Source organism: Rhinoderma darwinii, chromosome 1 (genome assembly GCF_050947455.1).
Source record: "Rhinoderma darwinii isolate aRhiDar2 chromosome 1, aRhiDar2.hap1, whole genome shotgun sequence".
Taxonomy (NCBI): Eukaryota; Metazoa; Chordata; class Amphibia; order Anura; family Rhinodermatidae; genus Rhinoderma; species Rhinoderma darwinii.
In genome coordinates this window covers 534,718,976-534,742,544 of record NC_134687.1, presented here as the reverse complement: position 1 = coordinate 534,742,544, position 23,569 = coordinate 534,718,976, and the positions used below count along the sequence as shown (strand labels likewise).

General features: G+C 39.6%; 1 protein-coding gene and 1 long non-coding RNA gene across 3 annotated transcripts in view; one reads left to right on the top strand and one right to left on the bottom strand.

The window, feature by feature from the left end:
- The window catches only part of LOC142660554 (uncharacterized), a 46,368-nt gene extending 37,194 nt beyond the window's left edge, over positions 1-9,174 (top strand). The window contains exons 2-3 of the long non-coding RNA XR_012850527.1: positions 4,375-4,435; positions 7,675-9,174. This is a non-coding gene — a long non-coding RNA (uncharacterized LOC142660554). The remainder of the gene's footprint in view (positions 1-4,374; positions 4,436-7,674) is intronic.
- MCTP1 (multiple C2 and transmembrane domain containing 1) overlaps positions 1-23,569 on the bottom strand; it is an 857,273-nt gene that overhangs the window by 634,745 nt on the left and 198,959 nt on the right. The window contains exon 1 of one of the 2 annotated variants that reach the window (XM_075837162.1): positions 4,038-4,146. The exons of the other annotated variant lie outside the window; for it this stretch is intronic. Within the exon in view, the coding sequence (XP_075693277.1) occupies positions 4,038-4,094 (57 nt within the window). The 5' untranslated portion in view covers positions 4,095-4,146. Of the gene's footprint in view, positions 1-4,037; positions 4,147-23,569 lie in introns of those variants that run through there. 2 annotated transcript variants of the gene reach the window in all.

The window sequence follows — 23,569 nt, the reverse complement described above, 5'->3', positions numbered from 1 at the left end:
GTTTTAGGAAAAAACATTTGAGAAGGGGCAGCCCAAGGCTTGACAACTGTCAGCACATCAAGTGCTTGGTAACTAGGCTATATGAAATTAAATTAATACATTTAGTTAAAAAGGTCCTATATGTTGACTTTGTAGACATGGCCAGCAAAGATAGGAATGCAAAATTGTTTTGGTCCCTCAAGTTATAATGGTCACAAGTCACAATATTTTCAACTTTAAACATTTCTGGGTCATCATATTTTGAAAGCAAATTCAACTTGCCACAAATAATGCCTATCTGCGGCACATGCAATTGGCTTGACTATTCAGCCATTCAGCAAGGCATTTTACTAGAAAAATGCATGTGAACCAGCGCATCACATTGAGGCACTGTATTACTGAAGAGCATGTGCTTATCGACTGTTAAAGGCAACTGACATGGGGTGGGATATATTAGGCAGCAAGTGAACACTCCGTTTTTGAAGTCAATGTTTAGAACCAGAAAAAATGGGCATGGGTAAGAATCTGAGCGACTTTGACAAGAGTGAAATTGTGATGGCTAGATGACTGGATCAGACCATCTCCAAATTGGCAGGTTTTGTGGGGTGTTCCCGGTATGCAGTGGCTAGTACCTACCAAAAGTGGTCAAAGTAAGTTCAACTGGTGAACCGGCCAAAGGGTCATGGGCGCCCAATGCTCATTGATGCGTGTGGAGAGAGAAGGCTAGGCTATCTGGTCTGATTCCACAGGAGAGCTACTAAAGCACAAATTGCTGAAAAAGTTAATGCTAGTTATGATAGAACACACAGTGTTCTGCAAAATGGTCAAAGTGCCCATGCTGTCCACCAATGAAAGCACGTATAGTGGGCACATGAGAATCAGAACTGGACCATAGTGCAATGGAAGATGGTGGCCTGGTCTGATGAATCACATAATTTTTTACATCATGTGGATGGATGGGCGCGTGTGTATCGCTACCTGGGGAAGAGATGGCGCTAAGATGCACTATTGAAAAAGGAAAGCTGGCAGGGAAAGTGTGATGCTCTAGGCAATGTTCTCCTGGAAAACATTAGGTATGGGCACTCATGTGGATGTTATTTTGACATGTTTCACCTGCATAAACCTTGTTGCAGACCTTTCATGGCCACAGGACACTTTTAGAGGTCTTGTGGAGTCTATGCCTCAACAGGTCAGAGTTGTTTTAGTGGCATGAGTGGGACCTAAACAATACATTTCTTTTAAACTCGTTCTATTGAATTTAAAACTGAGAAAAAAAGAATAATATATTGTACAGCTATGGTGAGTAAAATATACAGACATTGCAAATATCTGGAAACGTATACACAGTAAGTGTCAGTAGGTTACATTCAATGTCATATTGAGTGGAATTCACAGTTACCCGATCCCAACTAAGAACATTTATGGTACCCGAAATTGTGTCAGTGGTGAGCAGCACCAGGAGTCTCATAACTTAGAGAACTTTTGTGGGCATCCTCTATTTTTATATACGATGTGCTCGTATGGGATGGCCTTGTTGACCAGTTTTTTTCTATTGGGTTTTCAAGGGGCAAGGGCGAGGGGGGCATCCGCCATCCATCTCATGGCTATAGTTTTTCTTGCATAGAACAGAGATCCGCGCTAAAATATACGTAAATTATGAGAACAGGCTGAGTCATGCAGCAAGACCAGGTAGAATCATCTAGCAGGGACTTCACTATATTAGGCAGGTGGTTTTAATGTTATGGCTGAACGGTGTGTATTTATAAATATTTATATATATATATATATATATATATATATATATATATATATATATATATATATATGTGTATATGTAAGACTTCATATAAAAATATATATTCTATATAACTTTTTTCCTTTTTGTATGTTATGTTCATCATACATGTAAGCTTTTCATCTTTATACGTTTTCTGACAATCTTGATCTCTGATTTTCTTTTCGTTAAAGGTTTGATTAAATATGAACCTGTTTTCCCACATTTACCACCATTCATTATTTATGATTCCCACAAGTGTTTACCATTTTAAGTACATGACTTTATTCAAAATGTGTAGTTGTTGCTAGACAAATTCGTCTTCCCAATAGGTCATGCAATTGTATACATAATGGACCTGCATGTGAATTGTAATGTTTAAATATTAAAAATATTCTATTTAATTTTGTCAAAAGACATACACATACTGCATAATCAAATCCAAAACTATTACTATATTTAAACAAAATATATTGCTACAAAGGAGCGCAAAGTTATTACTACATAGAAACACAGAGGTATTACTACTTAGGCTTCGTTCACTTCTGCATCGGGGCTCCGGTCATGGGTTCTGTCTGAGTTTTCCGTCAGGGGAACCCATGAACGGAACCTTGACTGAAACACTGACTGAAAAACCTATGGTTTCCGTTTGCATCACCATTGATTTCAATGGTGACGGATCCGGTGCAAATGGTTTCCATTTGTCACCATTGTGCAAGGTTTCCGGCGTTTTGACGGAAGCAATACCGTAGTCTACCACGTTATTCATTCCGTCAAAACCACGGAACCCTAACACAACTGAGACAAACGGAAACCATTTGCACCGGATCCGTCACCATTGAAATCAATGGTGATTCAAACAGAAACCTATGGTTTCCGTTTGTTTCAGTCAGGGTCCCGTTCATGGGTTCCCCTGACGGAAAACTCAGATGGAACCCATGACTGGACCCCTGACGCAGATGTGAATGAAGCCAAACCCAAAGGTATTGCTATTTATAAATATAAATGTATTACTACATATAAACACAAATGTATTACTACATATAAACACAAAGGTAATATAAACAAAATGCTATTACTACTACATATACGCGAAAAGATTTTACAAATTACTACATCGAAACATAAAGGTATTACTATGTATAAACTCAAATGTATAATTACATATAAACACAACGGTAATATAAACACAATGGTATTACTAAATATAAACACAAAAATATTACTACATCTAAACATAAACGTAGTACTACATAGAAACAAAAAAGTAGTGTAAATATATGTCTCTCTCTCCCTCTCTCTCTGTGTATATATATATATATATATATATATATATATATATATATACACACACACACAAACACACAAACACACACACACACACACACACACACACTATATACTTGAGGAGACCTGTTGAAACAGCATCAGTAGAAGTACCCAATACATGTGTCATGCATCTGAATATAGTAATCAGATCGATTTCATCTTCATTGCATGATGTGTGCAAGTTTGATATTTCACACAGAAACCTTATCATTTAGCAACAAGTGTGATATAAACATAAGTAAAGTTCAAAAATCTCTTTCAATCGTGTGTATATTAAGCAGAGATCGGAGAGCTTTTGGAAGTTATGCTTATATCACACTTGTTGCTAAATGATAAGGTTTCTGTGTGGAATATTAAACTTTCACACATCATGTAATGAAGATGAAATCTATCTGATTGCGTGTGTTCAGTTTAAAGTCTATACCACACACAACTGACACTCCTGTTGAGATGCAAATGCTACTTTTACTATGCACTTATTAAATATTGTCTAGAGTGTTCACAGTTCATTCCAGATACATTTTCATAAAGGCACCGGAAATTTGTTACATTCAGATGCCTGACACATGTATTGGGTACTGTCACTGTTGCTGTTTCATCAGGTTTCCTCAAGTATATACTATATATATTATAATCATTATATATACATATACATACATACACACACATAGTATACATACCTAAAACTAAACACAGTGGATAGAAGATACCCAGAGGCTAGATGTTTGTAAATCTCCTATATCATGTGTATCTCTTATGTACATGTATTGGAAACATTAATAATAACTATATATATATATATATATATATATATATATATATATATATACATACAGTGTACATTTTCAGAATAACTTTAGCTATGTCTATACAGATGTAAACACAGATCCTGAAAACTTGCCAGCAGAAAAATATTGCATTGATAGTCACAATAAAATGAGAGCATAAACTCTACCTGAGCAGGCAGCAATGGCAAGGTGCCTATATTTTTCAGTTTGCAGATGTCTAACATGATGCCGCAAGAGTGGATAATACATCTTCCAACAGGTACTGCACCTCCAGATTCATGACCAGCCTCTTGTGATCTGTAAACATCCAGCCTGTATGACAGCCTCTGGTACAGATTTCACTTGCCTCTGCATGCAGTAATAGAGAGGGGTGGGAGGTGACGGAGAGCCACTGTGTCTTCAGGATATGGGCAGGAAATTATTTATTGGAGTAGTCGCAGGCTTTCATATGGAAGCACAGAATTGTGATCAGTATTATAATATTATAAGATTTTTGTTTTCCAGGAGGTTGTGCCATTGTGATGAAGACAGAATTTTCTCCAGCTCCAGACTTGCAAACAGTAAGGTATGCAGAAGCTAAATGTTTTCCCTCAACTAGAGCTAGATTTAAAGGGACACTACTTAAAATGACAAAGATTACTAGCAACACTTACCATAATATCCTCCATTTATTTTTTATCTTGATTTGTCCAATTTCACAAGGCAAATGGGTGAAAAGTAAGTCTTCTTAATGTGTCCCAGAGGGCATCCATCTTATTTCCTCCTTCATTTAGCAATGTGAGTTTATGTCAAAGAGGTGGTGTCGGGAAAGGATGGGGCTTGGGTTGTTCTGCTGCTCTGTCTTCAATAGAGACTGAATGAGCTGCAGCCAACCACGTTATATATACATCACACCCCTTAGCCAGTCCTGAGCCAAAGATGGTGGAGACCAAAAAGTACGAGCCCCTATCTTCTTTGTCAGATCCCCGTCAGAATCTGAAGTATCAGAATCATGCAGACCGATAATAATGTTTATTTTTCTATTTTTATTTAAAGAGACATGCCGGACAAAACTAATACACTGAGATGCCTAGGGGTGGGCCTAAGAAAGTGGTGCATGACAGGGATTCAAAGCACACTAAAAAGGGAGAACCCCTGTGTCATGCACCGCCCCCTCAGGACCTGCACTGGGAATAACAGTCATTCTGTCCACAGTGTTCCTTTAATATCATGCAAACATCATGCTATTCATTTTAGACATCAGCTATTAACACAGACGTAACACCTATTTTGATATATGTACCCCAATGTTTGTCATGTCGAATTTGAGTATTCATTTCTTTTTCTTAAACCTTTTCTGTTTCATTAATGTGACTAAACACTTTGGATGCCCTAGTTATCCTTTATTTAGCAGACAGAAGCGGCACTAATGTTGAAATTACTCAGTTTAATATTGCATGACTGGTTATGGATTACACATTTGTAAAAGATGCGGGGTTTGATCCAACGCCATCCAGCAATATAATGAAGATTTTTCTTTTTTTTTTTTATATATTATGAGCTCCGCTATTCTTACAGCTGACTTACGGGACTTGAAGGGGTTGCATGCTTTGTATGGTAAAGCCAAAACAGTTCTGGATTACTTACAATTTGTAAGGTTCGTTACAATAACCTCATATGAGATCATACAGCTCCGCTCCAAGGCAGGTAAGAATAGCAATATCCACCTGAGATTAGGCAAGACAAAATTGGGTAGGATCCAAAAGTTTGACTGCCTGGACAGGACAGATAAATCTCTTGGTGTGGGGACCCCAACTAGTCAGTAGGATGGGCTGCACATTCTACAGTGCTGCATCCCGTTCTGGAGATGGAAGCCTAGGAGATAAAGCAGGAAGCTCTGTCTCCTACTGCAAAACCTACAGAACGAACCGATGATTATTTAGCAAATTCCTCCACCATATTTCATTTTTGATACAACTGCAAGTAAACACTAAACAGCGTTTTACATAAAAATGCTGAATCAAATCATAGGAAACCACGTAACTATATCCATGAGTTAAGCATTTCTAGTTCTATCCTATGCTCAGATAGGGGAGTATAGGAGCCCTGAGAGATCCACTTTAAAGAGATAGTCCCATTATTAAATATCATATTCATTGTATAGATTATAGAAAAAATGAATATTTTCCATTTACATGCTGTTAAAAAAACATCCAGTGAAGTTACTTAGGTTCTCGCGATACCAGAATTTGTACTTCAATACCGATATTTTGTATATTATTGCGATTCTCGATACCAAAACAATACTTGAGTACAGAATAATGTTTAGATATTTTCCTCTTTGCATCTCGGCGTTCATAACTATTTTATTTTTTGCTCAACGTAGCTGTATGAGACCTTGTTTTTATGCGGGACTATTTGTATTTTACAAAGGTGCTATTTTTTGATACATTTACATTATCCTTCAATTTATATACATTATATATTATTATTTTGGCAAAAATGCAGAAAAAAAGCAGATTTTATTTTCGTTTTTTTTACAGCATACACCGCTCCTTATAAGTGACACTATAAATTTGTTGTGCAGGTTATTACTGTCGCAAAGATACCACATATGTGTATATTATTTTATGTATTGGGACTTATATTTTAATAATGTTTATTTATTGTAAAAAAAAAATAGCATTTTTGTGTTTTTTATTTGACATTGCTTTTTTTAAATTAATTAACTTTTTCATTATTATTTTTTAACTTTAATGTACTGGCATATATCTATATGCAAGTACATTAGCTTGTGTACTGATTGTGTACACAGGCAGTTGTTAGCGCATACCTATGTATGCCCTAACAGGAAATATATCTGTCTATATAAGGTATGTCTCTCGACCGCGATCAAGGGGGGGTCACCCTTCTCACTTTCCCTTTGAATGATGCAGTCAGCATTGATCACGACATTCAAGAGGACAACAGCGGTAATCAGAGTTTTCTCTGATCACCCCACTTAGAGCACGGCTGTGGCCACACTTGTTGTGCCCACGTGATCATCAAGATGTTATGCAGCCAACTAATGGCTGTGAGGAGAGAGACTGAGCATGTGTGTCCACCTCCACTCAGCTCATTTAATGGACCATCACATTGCTATGCACTTTTAACACCAAGTGACACCATCCTATATAAGTAAATATCATGTTTAGTATTATAATACATGAATTTAGATACTAGCATGATGTGATGCGACCAGCTCTGCACTAACGAGGGCCAGCGCCGGAACTGAAGACGCTGTACAGTGTATGCGGGCCATATTCTCTGTCTTTAGGGCCAGGGCCGCTGCTCATTAGTGCAGCACCGGCGGCATCACATCATGATAGTCACTAAATTCATGTATTAAAATACTAAGCTGTGCGGCCGCACAGATTAGTATCAAAATACATGAGTTCACGGTATTGAATCGTTTGAGGGAGCACAGCATCAAAACAATATCAATATTTTTTTTTCTTTATCAAGAATAATATCAATATTTCATTGCATCGTGCAACCCAAGAAGTTACAGAATGATATTTACTTGCATAGTATGGCGCCACCTGGTGTTCAAAGTGTATAGCAATGTGAAGGTCTACTGGACACACATGCTCAGTCTCTCTTTCCACAGGCAGTTCTCTGCATAGTGATCTTCTGTAAACTGCAGAGCAGCCGTTAGTGCAGCGCCGGCCGCATGACATCGCGCTGATCGTGTGGGCACAACAAGTGTAAAGCTCTGTATCCTGAGAGCAGATGTGAATCCTGCACATAAGCACTTTACTGTTTATATTTTCATTGGTTTCTCAGGGAGTGCATAATGTGGACGTCAAAGAGTATATATGTTCAATACTCTGGATCCCTTGTTACCTATCTACCTATGAAAGAAGACTGATTCTGCTAAGAACCCCTCCCCCAGCAGCACAGATCAGCAGCAGCACCAAGGGGGACACAGGGGAGCAAAAAATGTGAGAAAATTATTTTTGAATGCTAGAAACCCTGCAAATTACTTAAAAAGCTATAAACAGCATTTCTGGACATTCAGTATGAAAATTAATCATGGGATAACTTTAGATTAAACTTTAGACTAAACTAATGATGTATTTTTTTTTTTTAAATAACTCTAACGTATTGTAATTATTAAGTCCACTAACTCTGACACAACTAAACCTCTATAAGCTGATCATGTACATGAGATGGAAACGTGCCATCAGATGTATTACTGATTTATTATTTTACAGCAACTTCACCTGATAGCAATACAAACATATATAACCATGTACAGTCAAAGATGTTCAGATGCAAAAATGAGTGGGCATTTATAACATCTGATCAGATTCAAATCGGTTGTTCATAGCATATACTTCAGATTACGACCCACAACTGACAAAGAAATTTGACAGGGCAGATCTGTTTTTGACAGATTATCTGTCGGCATTTGGTCTCTTGGATTAAAAAAAGTGACTTGCCTTCACGTCGGAACAATCTAAATTGATTCTTAAGAACTCCCACTCGTTCTCAGTTTCTACAAGAATTCAGGAACTCAATTATAAAATCATAACAAGATGGTATAAAACCCCGGACATATTAAATAAAATAGATCAGAATCATTCACCTATATGTTGGAGATGCAATAAAGAAAAAGGTACCATGTTACATATATGGTTTAAATGCTGTAATATTTCCCACTTTTGGCAATCTATTGAATCGATCTTAAACAAATATACTGGAAAAACTATCACTCTTACACCAGAACTGGTATTACTCAATCTAGATACTACTCATCAATATAGTAACTCAAATTCCACTATACCTCACCTTTTGAACGCAGCAAAAACTCTAATAGCGAGACATTGGAAAGATACAAACCCTCCTACAATTCTAGAATGGTTAAAAGAGATCAATCTCATCCAATCCTATGAAAGAAACAAATGGTCTAGGAACTTACAATATGATAAATATATGAGCATCTGGAATGACTGGTCTACATTTTATGGCTCAAAAGACATAGAACCCCACTTACCACAAACATAACGAATTAACACCATGTCATAAGAAAATATAGTTCACACATCGGGCCAACAAGCAGATACCTTCTCGAGACCCTGTGCAAGTATAACTCTATATATGTGTTCTTCAATTACAAATAAATACGCTAATTAGATAGTTACTGATTATTTGTATTAGTCAGCTAGTTCCCCCAAGGGGAATTTGTTTAACATGACCTGTTATTGTGTTACTATCCCACCCATCCCTTGTTTTTTCTTTTCTGTACCCCATCCCCCCCCTAGAATACTTTAAAACAAAAAATAAAGAATTTACAAAAAAAAAAAGTGACTTATTAAAGGGTTTATCTGGGTTATTAAAATTGATGGCCTATCCTTAGGATAGGCCATCAACATTAGATAGGTGGGAGTCCAACTATCAGCACCCCCTGCTGATCAGCCGTTTGAAGGGGCTGCCTGCTCGTCTGAGTTGAAGCTTATTCAAGTGAATGGGACTGTGAAATACCTTGCACAGTCACTACAAATGTAACGGCACGCACAAGTACGAACGGAGAGGAGAACCATGTAAACACTGAAGAGGCTGCAGCTGCGGATCAGACTGCTGATCCTCGTGGGTGAAGACAGTCGGATCCCCACTGATCCTAGGGATAGGCCATCAATTTTAAGAACACCGATAACGCTTTCAACATCTTGTTGCAAGCAAATCCCACCTAAACGTTCTGGACCTGCTCCCCAAAATCGCACATCTCTAACTATAGTGTATGATCTACAGAAATATTATATGCTTCAATTCAATGTTATTTTGTGTAATAGCAGAACCTTGCCTCAGATGAAACTGTATTAGGATAACAAATTATTCCATTTATAAGTTTTTTAATAACTTTTTCTATTGAACTGAAGCACCTCAGGTTCTGCTTCCACTTATTTTGATTGGATTATATGCAGCCTTGAAGCATTACATCTACAGATAACACCAAATTATGTAAGATAATGAACTGACAGCAGGAATGTGTTCCTCTGCAATTGATTTCAATAAAAGGGTTTTCCACCTTTAGCCTTCTAGATCTAGAGCATGCAGCATCACTAGCAGTAGATTCGGGTCGTTCTGTACAACATGGAAGGTGGACAGGGCAAACTGAGATTTTCTGCAAAACCAAATGATGACTTGTATGAAGACATTTTTTACCACTGTAGGAGTTAAGGCACGGTGTGATGTGTTTACCGTACTTGTAGTGCACACCGGCAAATTCGAAATAAAAAGAAGTTAAGCAGTGAATTCCTCCATCTCTTTCCCCAGGAATAAAATGCAATTTCATTCCATTCGATATGCTCCTGGACATGCACTAAGTCTCCAAACCGAGATGTTACTCTCCTCACTATAAAAGACAGACTGCATAGAGGTACATAGCGCAATAAAGCTTAAATAATCCAAGTGACCTTTTTCAGGGTTTTATTCAAACTCACAAACAATCAGTAAAATTTAACATATAATCAATAAAATCCACGTGGCAATACAACTAAAACACCCAACTCGGGTTTCGCCTTGAGCGGCTTATTCTGGGACATGAACTATGACATCACTGCAGAATATTTTTACCCTAAGCACTATCTCAGCTTTAAAAGATTTACAATCAAAATCGTAAAAAAAGCATGTGTGCTAAACCGTATGAAAACCATCTAAAATGACCAATCCTCAGTATTTAAAATATCAGTAAGGCCCCATGCACACGACTGTAATTTATGTTGGGCCAGGAGTAACATCATATCCATGAACTGTGTCATTAGTAATAATGGAAATATGAAATATCTTAGGGAAAAGAGCATTGAAAGAAAATTGTGGTTTCATAACTTCTGCATCAACATTGATATGTGCAAATACAAAATAATTTACCAGACTATCAGGAATATTCAATTATTACTCTGCCTTATAAGCTATACAGTTGTGATAGTTAGACAGAGCTTCTACATAATCTCAATATACTGTACAAAGTTGAGAATCTTTATATAACAGACAATGTGCACATGCATGTGCAGTGTGTTTCAATGGAGATTGATTAATAAATGGGTCTCATCACATGACCCTCCATCTAGGCCATTTTCTGGACGGGAGCGGCGTGCTGATGGGGGGAGAAGACGTTGCTAACCAGGGGGTGTGGCTTCACAGAATGATAAAATAGCGCATCATGAGACCTTATGTAAAAGGTGTATGTGCAAATTCAATGTCCGATAGAGCTCGTAATGGAAAAAATTCTAGCTAGCAATTATGATCAAGTTACAATCAAGCTGTCAGAACCAACAGTAAAATAATGGAATATAGGTCATGCATGTAAAAAAACATACCCACAAGCATGAATGTAAGTGAACAAATGTAGTAACAGCCAAATAACTGCCCCCAGTAATAAATTACAAATGTAATCGATTTACAAGTACACTGTTCCCCGTATCAGTATGGCAATGGAAAGTGGATCATAATTTTGCATGGCCACATGCACATACATTAATAAAATAAGAGACCACGAGAAAGAACAGAAATTAACATATACCCATATTGGAACTCCTGCACAGGAAATGACGCCAGACCCGACGCGCGTTTCGGCTGATGTCTTCGTCCATGTGTGGCGTCATCCCAGCAGGGACCTCGCTTTTAAAGTCAAACTGACCAATAGAATGTAGGACGCAGGTTCTCGGGTAGGAGAGGGCAACGTCGGCGACATGCGGTGGGTACAAAGATGGCCACCGCCCCACTTTCTGTCCCGCGTCATCAGACAGGAGTTTTTGTTCAGATTTGTCATGAATTTGTCCAAGTCCAAAGGGTCACCCTTCCGGATGATCAGGATGTCATTAATGTACCCAGCCCAAAATATGACTCGGTCCATCAAATCATCCCGACCATCAGACAGCAGGTCCCTCTCCCGCAGCCTCAGGAACAGGTTGGGGAGTGTAAATATGTAGCTACACTCCTACAAGTCAAAGTAACGAAGGATCTGACAAGGATCTAGCATGTTATGTTTTGCAGGAAATGGCAAACAATTTTTTACATTTATCTGCAAAGTCACAAGTCTTCAAGATTTATAGATAATGTAATCTACTGTAACAGCTAATAAAAAAAATGGTTAAAGTTCAGTCTTATGCAATGCTAAAGCTGTGGTATTTTTCCGCTTATCAGAGTCATTATTTTAACAATTAATCAGATGCATTTTGACACTTATCCAATATATCCGGTAAAAGTGCATCCTTACTTCAATGGGCAAAATGCAGTAAATGAAATATCTCAGCAAATGAACCCATATAAATTGATATTTTAATTTTAGATTAGATTGTCAATCTACAGCACAAGAGTGTCAGAAATAAGGCACTACATAATGCATCTTTATAACAAATGTGACATCTCTCGAGTAGAGCCTTACAGCATTCCAACTATCCAAATCATTTTATCAGTGTAACCACATACATTTGACTCCGGCAACACTTGTAACAATACCCAATCTCTGTGACACACAAAACCATAGGGCAATTTCACAGAGCAGTTTATTTTTGATAACCATACTCTTGCCTAAAAACATTATAGAGCTGGACACGGCAGGCACGTTAAATTACTGTAATTTATATTTCTGTGAATTTGGTATGGTTAAATATATGACATATACTACTGCTGTACATACTACGAGCACTATGGTAAAAAAGTAAAAATTTGATTTTATTCAGAAATGTAAATTTATGCAAGGAGTTTCATACTAGAGGAAGTGCAATAGTTTACGTAATACTCGTGCTGTTTTATGGAGTATATACCATGTCAAGACTTTTTAATGTTTTTCTACTGGAACCTCACCAGCCATAACGTGGTGATGCCTGAACGTCACCAGTGGTCGATTTCCATTCCAAAATTATTATTATTATAAAATTATTATCTCAATTTATCTCACATTTGTCTCCTGAGCCCCATATAACAATAAAAATAAGCACACAAATGAGTCAATTATGTTGCTAAACCAAAGATTGTCGCAGCCAGCCTGAGCAGCATATGTCAAATCTGCCTCCCCAGTTGCAGATCACTAACAAATGGGGAGTACCACATTTTAAGGAGCACTGACTTCTGTATATAACTTAGTTCCGTTTTCTACTCATGAAGGTAATGTTAGAACTAGTAATCCAAAGGTTACTAATTACTGTAAATTCCAGAGTGAATAGTTCCCTGCTTTACGCAACCCATTTTCTTTTGCCCTGATAGAGCAAGATGGTCCCATCGCTGGAGCCAATATGGCCTTGAGCGGAAGACCTGAGTAATCTGAGACAGACTGGTTGCTAGGGATGTGCTGCTTGACAACTGCATGTAAAACGACAGTTGTTAGGAAGTATGTCCCTAAAAAACAGTTTATCTTAAATGACTCGACTGTTCAGCTCAAAGCTGTATAGAAAATCAGCTTGGCTGTTATCACACAATTCCTAATCTCATTCTGAGTTAATTTGATTTTTATAAAAATACGTTTCAAAAGAGTTAACAATTATTGCTGTAACCTAAAAAAAAACATAGGAATGTTATAATGTATGTAAACAAACAAGATGATTTTTTTTTTTGTATCTAAAAGGAGTTTCTCAGATCATTTCACTTCTGTTCTAAACTCGAGAAACTGCTTCCTGTATCCATGTTAATCATGCCATTACTTATTGTTAGAAGGACAGCTTTCATTTATTATTCAAGCTCAAAATAAAAGATCATCTTTACCTAGAAACTGAATGAAAAGTGAGCATGTTGACAAGTCACAGAAGAGTCTAACGTGTTATCTTGTAACAGATAACTTGCATTCACACTACAAATACAAATCCGGTTGCTTAAATTTTTTTTTATCTCTAGACTAAAGGTAAAGCCTACTGCACTTTAAACAAGTTATTTTTTAAAAATTGTCCAGTCCTCAAGGAGTAAAAGAGTCAAATATCCAAAATCCTAAACACAGAACGACTATGCTTTCATATGTGTGAACTCATGTGATCTCTACAAGAGAATTCATGGACAAACTCCATTTTTTAATGTGTAAGGAGGAACTGCTATTGTATCATCTGGCCCTGGGGGCAGATTTACCTCCACTTGACAGTGGATGGAAAAACATCAGTATTTTTCTTCTCCTCATCCTCTCACATTGTCACTTATATGAGACAACGTTGTACCCAAAATCTTTCCTCACCTCTTTTCCTTCTCTCTTTATTGTTGTTACGATTAGCAGCAGGACCGCTGCTAATCAATGATTTCTGTTATCTCTGTGTTTGGGTGTTGCTAGGCAATGCCTTTATTGTATGTCTGGATTTAGTCATAATTTAGCTTTGCCTGGTTAATTAGTGCGGAGTACTTTTCTTGGCCCTATATATACTTCAGGTTTGGATTACTCAGGTGCTCGTTATACAGTTTCTGGCATGTTTCAAACTCTTTCCAGATTCTAGTTGTTGACTTTGTTCTTGTCTATGTGTTTGTTTGTACTGTGGGACATGTTGGTCCTCTGAGAGATCTAGTTTTTGTATAGTGGTTCTATGTGTATCCTGGGATCAGTAGTTTCACTGGTTTGTTTGAATTTCCTGTGTGTGTGGTCTGCTGCTAAGCTGTTGTCTTACCCTGCTGTGGGATAGTATTTAGATAAGGTGAGTGAGCGCTGTTAATTCTTGTCCACTGTCTATTAATCTGTTAACTGTTTGCATGCTATTCATCTGCCAGCCACTCCATTTATGTATCGTTTCCATCTTCTTCTACCTTCAGTGGTTGGTTCCGCTCGTCCACTGTTGAGTTACTTGTACCTTTTGTTTTCAGCAAAAAAAAATTTCACTGGGATCTGTTACTAGTTTTTCTAAATAAATAGATAGATAGATGATGTTAGTGTTAGCAATAATTCTATTTTTTTTTCTTTCTTCTTAAGTGCTACTGCAAAGGGCTTTTTTAATGGATCCCTGCTAATTAGTAAATAGTGGGTATTAAAAACCTATCAAGCATTGACCTGCATGAAGAACATTACTTACTTATCCTCAGCATCAGCATATAAGAGGTGTTTACTGAGCTGACTTTTATATTATTCATAAATACCCATTATATTGTCTTACTCGATGTGCTGTGAAATTAAACCCATTACATTGAGAAAATTGAAAACTTCAAAACTGCTCATTAGCTGATTGTCAATATCTCCCAATCCATACAGTATAGTAGATAAATAATGATTTATAGTAAAAACAATGAGTTAATCAGGTAATGTCCATTTGATGTGTATAGGTTTTCTGTTATGAATGTCAAGTGAAGTTTAACCCCTCATAGATATATAATAGCAATAAAGATCATCAAGAAAAGTTTAATCGGGTAGAGGTTAATTGCCTGTAAATGTTTGCATCAAAGCTTATAATTCTTTGAAGGCCAACGAGAAAATGTCAATGCGAGCCTAGATCCCTAGGGAAGCCTGACACATTTCTGAAACTAGCATTTCCAAGACCCAATCTATCTTCTAGACATTCACCACCAGCTAGACCTAAAACAACCTACGGTAAATATATTTATCAATATTAAATTTCTGTGTGAAGTCAGTTCCTCAGTGTTATTTACCACTCATAAATTGAAAGACAAAATACACCTTGAAAAATTCATTGAGAGACAAAAATATCTTACATATGTAGATTTCTCCTTACTGCAGGCTGAATTATGAAGTTGCAATTTAAAAAAAATACATTGCTACTAGGTTTGGGCATTCATCTTTGTAATAACATTCCAGGTCATTGCCCTCCATCATCAGGCATTTCAGCAGGCAAGTTTATAACTACAGATACAAAGGACTGGGGAGCAGAAAATAAATTTTTGGTAAACTTAAAGGGGTTGCCTACACATGGACAACTGAAGACCTAGCCACAGGACCCTGCACCGATCAGCTGCTCCAGTTGCCTCTGGGCGCCAGATGTTATGAAGGGTATTCAGTATTTGAAGCCGGAAGCAGAACTGTAGCTATCTTCTTATTCACTTGAATAGGAGAAGAGCTGCAGTACTGCAGCTCGGCCGCTATTCCGTGACCGGAGCCATCTGATTCCGACATGGACATCCAGTGCCTGCAGGCAGCTGGAGCAGTTGATTGGTGCGGGGTCCAGGTGTCGGACTCCCACTGATCATATACTGATGACCTACAGTATGCTGTGGATAGGCATGGACAACCCCTATAAAGGGGTTATCCGGAGAAAATGAAAGAGGCTCTGTCACCACATTATAAGTGCCCTATCTCCTACATGATCTGACCTGTACTGTAATGTAGATAACAACAGTGTTTTTTATTTTGTAAAACGATCATTTTTGTGCAAGTTATGAGCAATTTTAGATTTATGCTAATTCGTTTCTTAATGCCCAACTGGGCGTTTTTTAGCTTTTGACCAAGTGGGCGTTGTAAAGAGAAGTGTATGACGCTGACCAATCAGCGTCATACACTTACCTCCACTCATGTCCATTTGTACTCAGCACAGCGTGATCTCGCTGTCACAAACACCCACGTTAACTTTACTGACGTGTCTTGAGAGTGGATAGACATTGCCTCCAGCCAGGACGCGATGTCTATTCACACTCCCGACACTTCGGTAAAATTTGTGTGGGACTTAATCACAGCACTGCATGATCTCGCGACATCACGCTGTAAATGACAGCACAGTTGTGCTGTGTGATTAAGTCCCACAAAAACTTTACCGAAGTGTCGGGAGTGTGAATAGACATCGCATCCTGGCTGGAGGTGATGTCTATTCACTCTCAAGACACTTCAGTAAAGTTAATGTGGATGTATGTGACAGCACAGCGTGATCTCGCCAGATCACGCTGTGCAGTGAATACATATGGACATGAATGGAGAGAAGTGTATGACACTGATTGGTCAGCGTCATACACTCCTCTGTACAACGCCCACTTGGTCAAAAGTAAAAGAACACCCAGTTGGGCATTAAGAAACTAATTAGCATAAATCTAAAATTGCTCATAACTTGTTCAAAAATGATAGTTTTTCAAAATAAAAAAACACTGTTATCTACATTACAGCGCCGATCAGATTATGTAGGAGATAGGGCACTTATAATCTGGTGACAGAGCCTCATTAACATTTGTTTAGCAATCCTATAAATACATTTAAACATGCTTAGTAATATACTTGTATTGTTAATTTTGCTCCAAATCGGGAGTTGCTACTCCATTTACGCGCTCGTCCCCACCTTGTAGTTTACAACTTCATGATGACGCGCTGACACAGCCACACATGACTTTTGGCTGCTTCCTACTCTTCTTGGTGTCTGCGCCTCATCGAATATGTGACAAAAAGGGGCTGGCACTGGCTATGAAGATGGAAGGTGTAGACGGACTAGAGGTGAATCTATTCAAGAGGATGGGCAGAGGGAATTGGTGGTGCCGAGAGGACAATAATGCATGATGGGACATGTAGTAAAACAGCGAAACACCAGTGCTCAGTATCGCTTACAATCATGGGGGGTATGTTACGAACACGAAAGTATTTTTTTCTTCCATACAATAATTATATATTAGCATTAGTGAGCCATGTTGTATGTGTTTGTGCCTTTTTTTTTGGGTTGGGAAGTTTGGATAACCCTTTTAAATCCCATTGTTTGCTGCTTGGTTGGGTTTTAGCTCTGATCCTAAAGTTCAGAGCACAGTTATGATCAGTAACTACAGATTAAATACATTGTTAACTGGAATCTTACCATAAGGCTTCGTTCACATCAGCGCTAGGGCTCCGTTCCGTCGTTCTGTCGGAGCTTTCCGTTGGAACAGAGCCCTGACAGACACAAACGGAAACCATAGGTTTACATTTCTATCACCATTGATTTCAATGGTGACGGATCCGATGCCAATGGTTTCCGTTTGTCTCCGTAGTTGACTACGCTATTAATTCGGTCAAAATGACGGAACCCTTGCACAACGGAGACAAACGGAAACCACTGGCACCGGATCCGTGACCATTGAAATCAATGGTGATGGAAACAGAAACCTATGGTTTCTGTTTGTGTCGGTCAGGGCTCCGTTCCGAAGGAAAGCTACGACGTAACGTCGGAAAGGAGACCTAGCTCAGATGTGAACGAAGCCTTGGAGACTGTGCTTTTCAGTGCATATCTGATTGTTACATAGTTACAAAGTTAGGCTATGATCATATCACGTTTTTCGCCCTACATTTGACATATATACTGGAAAAAGTTAACAACGTATATTTTACAGGCTAAAAAAGTGAAATCAGCCTCTGAAATCCAGGAATTTACTAACGTATTTTTAAAGTGCTTTTCAATTTTATCAGCATATTTAAAGTGTATTTTGAGACGTACTTTCAGAGCGTTTTTAAAGCGTCAATGTATAATAAGCTCGTAAAACGTGGCATCTGTTATGCCTGTGGCATCTGTTACATCCCCCCTACCGGCAGCCGCGACCGCAGTACCGTATCTTCATGTCGGCGTCTCCCTCCTCAGACACGTCGACACACACGGCTGCAGTGCTCTCCTGTGTCCTGTATGGAGCACGTGGCCAGCAGGCGCACTTGTCTGAAGTTTTCCAATCAAGCCTAGTGGGTCCACATACCCCACTGCTGTGACAACATCTAAGCGGCCCCCTCTGACTTCCCATCGGCCCACCCGAGATGCGATTGCGGGATTCCGATGGTTGTCACGGCAGCCACCTTTGTGCTGCTATTAAATGGGTTTTCCCATTAGAGACATTTATGACATATCCACCTCTGGGACCCGCACCTATCCCTAGAACGGGCCCCCTAAACCCTGTTCTACTGCTTTGTGTTGTGGCTGAAGCGTGTCATTCCCGACCATGAATAATGGAAACAGCATCACTCGCTGAGCTACGCTGTTTTCGGAAGCCCCATAGAACTGAATGGTAGTTACGGAAACCGCGTATCTCGCATGCTACGCTGCTTCCGTAACTGCCATTCACTACTATAGGGGGTTACGGAAACACCCTATCTAGAGATAATTCATGGTTGGAAATCACACGATTCAGAGCGGAAGAATGGGGTTAAGGAGGCCCCGTTCTAGAGATAGGTGCGGGTCCCAGAGGTGGGACCTGCATCTATCTGACATTTATGACATATCCTGTAGATATGTCATAAATGTCTCTGATGGGAAACCCACTTTAAGGCTGGGCTCACACTGAGTTTTTTGCAGGCGGAAAATCTGCGATTGGAATTTTGAGGCAGATTTTGCTCTGCCTGCACTCCGAATTTCGCAGCGTTTTTCGCCCGCGGCCATTGAGTGCCGCGGGCAAAAAACACAGCGAAATACACTTTCTCTGCCTCCTATCCCGCTCGCGGGAAAAAAATCACCTCCGACTCCCATTGAAATCAATGGGAGGCATTTTCGGCCGTTTTTTTACGCGGTTTCCACGTTAAAAAATGTATAAAAAAACTCTGTGTGAACTGGCCTTAAGTTCTGCCAGAGGCAGGGCTTAAAAGGAACCTGTCAAAATCACAATATACTCCAATACATTAGTATTGCAGTATATCGTGCAAGCAATACAACAATCGCTGGTTCAAGTCCCCCAGAGGGACATTACACCGCGTTCCAAATTATTATGCAAATGTTATTTTTCGCTGATTTTCCTAAATAGTCGATGCAAATGACAGTCAGTATAATCTTCAAGCCATCAACCGTTGGAGTATAATGCAAATTTTATTGAACAAATCTCCTAATGATAAGGGCTTATTCAGATGAACGGGATATACGTTCGTGCAACGCGCGTGATTTTCACTAGCGTCGCCCAGACCTATATTAGACTATGGGGCCGTGCAGACATGTGCGTCATTTTTACGCAGCGTTAGTCCGCTGCGTAAAAGTTCCGTCATGTCCATTCTTTGAGCGTCTTTCGTGCATCACGCACCCATTGAAGTCAATGGGTGCGTGAAAACCACGCATGCCACACGGAAGCACTTCCGTGCGACCAGCGTAATTCGCGCAACAGCTGTGAACAGGATGAATGGAAACAGAAAAGCACCACGTGCTTTTCTGTTTACAAACATCCAAACGAAATGTCATAATGATGGCGGTTGCGCGAAAAGCACGCAGCCGCGCATCATATGCTGATGCCACACAGAGCTGTTAAGTGCCTTTTGCGCAGGCAAAACGGCGCGTTTTTTGCGTGCGCAAAAAGCACACGCTCGTGTGAATTCGGCCTAACAGTTGTTTTTTTAGAAGTAAAAAACTCAAAATGCACTGTTTCAAATTATTATGCACAACAGAGATCAAAACATTTTAAAGGTTGTAAAGAGAACTAAAATGGTAATTTGTTGCATTTGCAGCATCAGGAGGTCATATTTACAGAAATCAAAAGCTCTTTCAATAAAAAAAAACTTAGCAGGCCAAGTTACATGTTAACATAGGACCCCTTCTTTGATATCACCTTCACAATTCTTGCATCCATTGAATTTGTGAGTATTTGGACAGTTTCTGCTTGAATATCTTTTCAGGATGTCAGAATAGCCTCCCAGAGCTTCTGTTTTTATGTGAACTGCCTCCCACCCTCATAGATATTTTGCTTGAGGATGCTCCAAAGGTTCTCAATAGGGTTGAGGTCAGGGGAACATGGGGGCCACACCATGAGTTTCTCTCCTTTTATGTCCATAGCAGCCAATGACACAGAGGTATTCTTTGTAGCATGAGATGGTGCATTGTCATGCATGAAGATAATTTTGCTACGGAAGGCACAGTTCTTCTTTTTGTACCACGGAAGAAAGTGGTCAGTCATAAACTCTACGTACTTTGAAGAGGTCATTTTCACACCGTTAGGGACCCTAAAGGGGCCTACCAGCTCTCTCCCCATGATTCCAACCCAAAACATGACTCTGCCACCTCCTTGCTGACGTCGCAGCCTTGTTGGGACATGGTGGCCATTCACCAACCATCCACTACTCCATCTATCTGGACCATCCAGGGTTGCTCTGAATCAGCCACAAATCTTTTCACAGTACGATGATCACGCTTAAGTTTTCTTGAAATATCCAATGTTTTCATACCTTGTCCAAGGTATTGCACTATTTCACGCTTTTTGGCAGCAGAGAGATCCTTTTTCTTTCCCATATTGCGTGAAACCTGTGGCCTGCTTAATAATGTGGAACGTCCTTCTTAAGTAGTTTTCCTTTGATTGGGCACACCTGGCAAACTAATTATCACAGGTGTCTGAGATTGATTACAATGATCCAAAGAGCCCTAAGACACAATACCATCCATGAGTTTATTCGAAAAACTAATAATTAAATGTTTATGACACTTAAATCCAATGTGCATAATAATTTGGAACACGGTGTAGTATATCATGCAAGCAATCCAAAGATCGCTGGTTCAAGTTCCTTGGCGGAACAAATAAAAAAAGTAAAATACAATAAATAACTTTTTTCATATATGAAAAAAATTAAAGTAAAGAAGAAGAAAAAAAAACCTTTACCCATTTTGCCCCGAAAGCAATGTAAAAAAAAAAAAATAACATAACTTGCATTGCCGCATTTACAAAAGTCCAAACTATTACAATATAACATCACATAACACATGTACGCCATAAAAAAATTAAACCGCCAGAATCTCAGTTTTTTTGGTCATCTCCTCTCCCACAAAAAATGAAATAAAAAGTGATAAAAAAGTCTTATATACCCAAAATGGTACAAATGAAAGCTACAGTTCACCAAGCAAAAACCAAACCCTCACATCGCTCCATCGACGGAAAAATGAAAACGTTATGGCTCTCAGAATATGGCGACACAAAACAAATTTCATTTTTAACAATTATTTTTTTCCTTCTAAAATTAGTAAAACATAAAAAAAACGATATAAATTTGGTACCGCCGTGATAGTATTGACCCGCCTAATAAAGTTAACATGTCATTTTTACCGCATGGTGAACGCTGTAAAAACAAAACCCAAAAAACAATGGAGAAATGCCTGTTTATTTTCCATTCCACTCCAGAAATATTTTTTTTTCCAGTTTCCTAGTACATTACAATACAATACAATACAGTACAATAAATGATGCCATGAATAACTATAACTCATCCCGCAAAAAACAAGCCCTCGTATGGCCATATCAATAAAATAATAAAATAAAGTTATGAGTTTTGGAAAGTGGGGAGGAAAAAGCGAAAATGAAAAACCGAAAAATGGCTGTGGAGGGAAGGGATTAAGCAGCATTTTTTTTCATTAAGCGGTGTAAAAATATGCCGCTTATGAACTACACAGCATGTAAACATACCCTAACAGTGGCATCCGTCACCATAGAGATAAATTGTATACGTTAAATGGAAATGTCATGAACTCACATGACCCTTTTAATGACACATTCGTTAAACGGATATCATTATAACCTATGGGTGATTAATGTCACTTGTTTATGATGGCACTTGTTTAATAAAAAGCTATTGAAAAGCTCACGACGTAACCGTTTAACGGATGACTGTATAGGATGCCATTCAGTGGTATCTGTCACCCATAGGCTACTATGCTAAAAAAGGATACATTTAAAGTATAAATTTTTTCACTGGACTCTGCGGGATGGAATAGCTTTGTCATGTCTGCGGCTGCGGGCTGTCAGGTTCACTCTCCACCTGACAGGCGAAGTCATGGATCTGCGAGCGCTGGGCCCAGTCTCCTCCTCAGGAGACGCCAGCGCTCACTTCCACTGACCTCGGCCGGGTCCCGTAGGGTGCGCGCGCACGCTCATGCCCGCTCTTAAAGGGGCTTTCATGTGTAATCAGCCCATGAGTGCCCTGGACTATAAGAGGGGCCCAGCCCCTTGCTTCGATTCCTGAGCGTTGTTTGTCGTAACCTAGTTTGTTTAAGCAAATGGTCTCCTAGTGTTTTCCAGTTCCCAGTGTTCCCTGTTCCTGTATCCCGTTGTCACGAAGGGTTTGTGGACCCCTGGGCCGTACCACCTTGGCGGTAAGGCAGATGTCCAACAGGGAGCAGGTGAGAGTCAATAGTTCTATAGGTACCTGTGGCAGCTCAGACAGCAGCAGGGCAAGCTCGGCTGGGACTGGGTAGCAGGAGGACGTCAGGCGAGGTGAGGCAGGTCAGACGTGAAAGCAGCACGGCACGACTTTGTCACAACTCAGTGCTAGACCAGGAATGTATGGAATGATAGGAACAGGAAGGTACAGGTATAGGTACAGGGACAGGAACTGGGACTGGAGCAGGTAACACTAGGAGGCCATTACATAGACAAACTAGGGAACACAACAACGCTCAGGCATCGAACTAGGGGACTGGACCCATCTTAAAGTCCAGGGTACTCACGGGTCAAAGTTCATCCACAATGTCCGGTGCGCGCGCTGCCCCTTTAAGAGCGGGTACGAGCCCCCTATGGGATCCGGCTGAGGTGAGTAGACGTGAGCGCTGGTGTCTCCTGAGGAGGAGGCTGGGGCCAGCACTTGCCGACTCGTGGCTGCGGCTGTCAGGGGAAGGGTGGAGCTGACGGCCTGCAGCCACGGACATTACACCCAGGCTATCCTGGTCAAGTGCCGTGCTGTGCTGTAGTTGTGCTGCGCTGTATTCCACGCCTGTCCTGCTACTCCACGCCTGATGTCTACCCGCTGCCAAGTCCCAGCCGAGCCTGCCTTGCTACTGTCCGAGCTGCCACAGGTACCCTATACGAACTATAGACCGTGACCTGTACCCTGTTGGCCAGCTGCCATACCACCAAGGCGGTATGGCCCAGTGGGTCC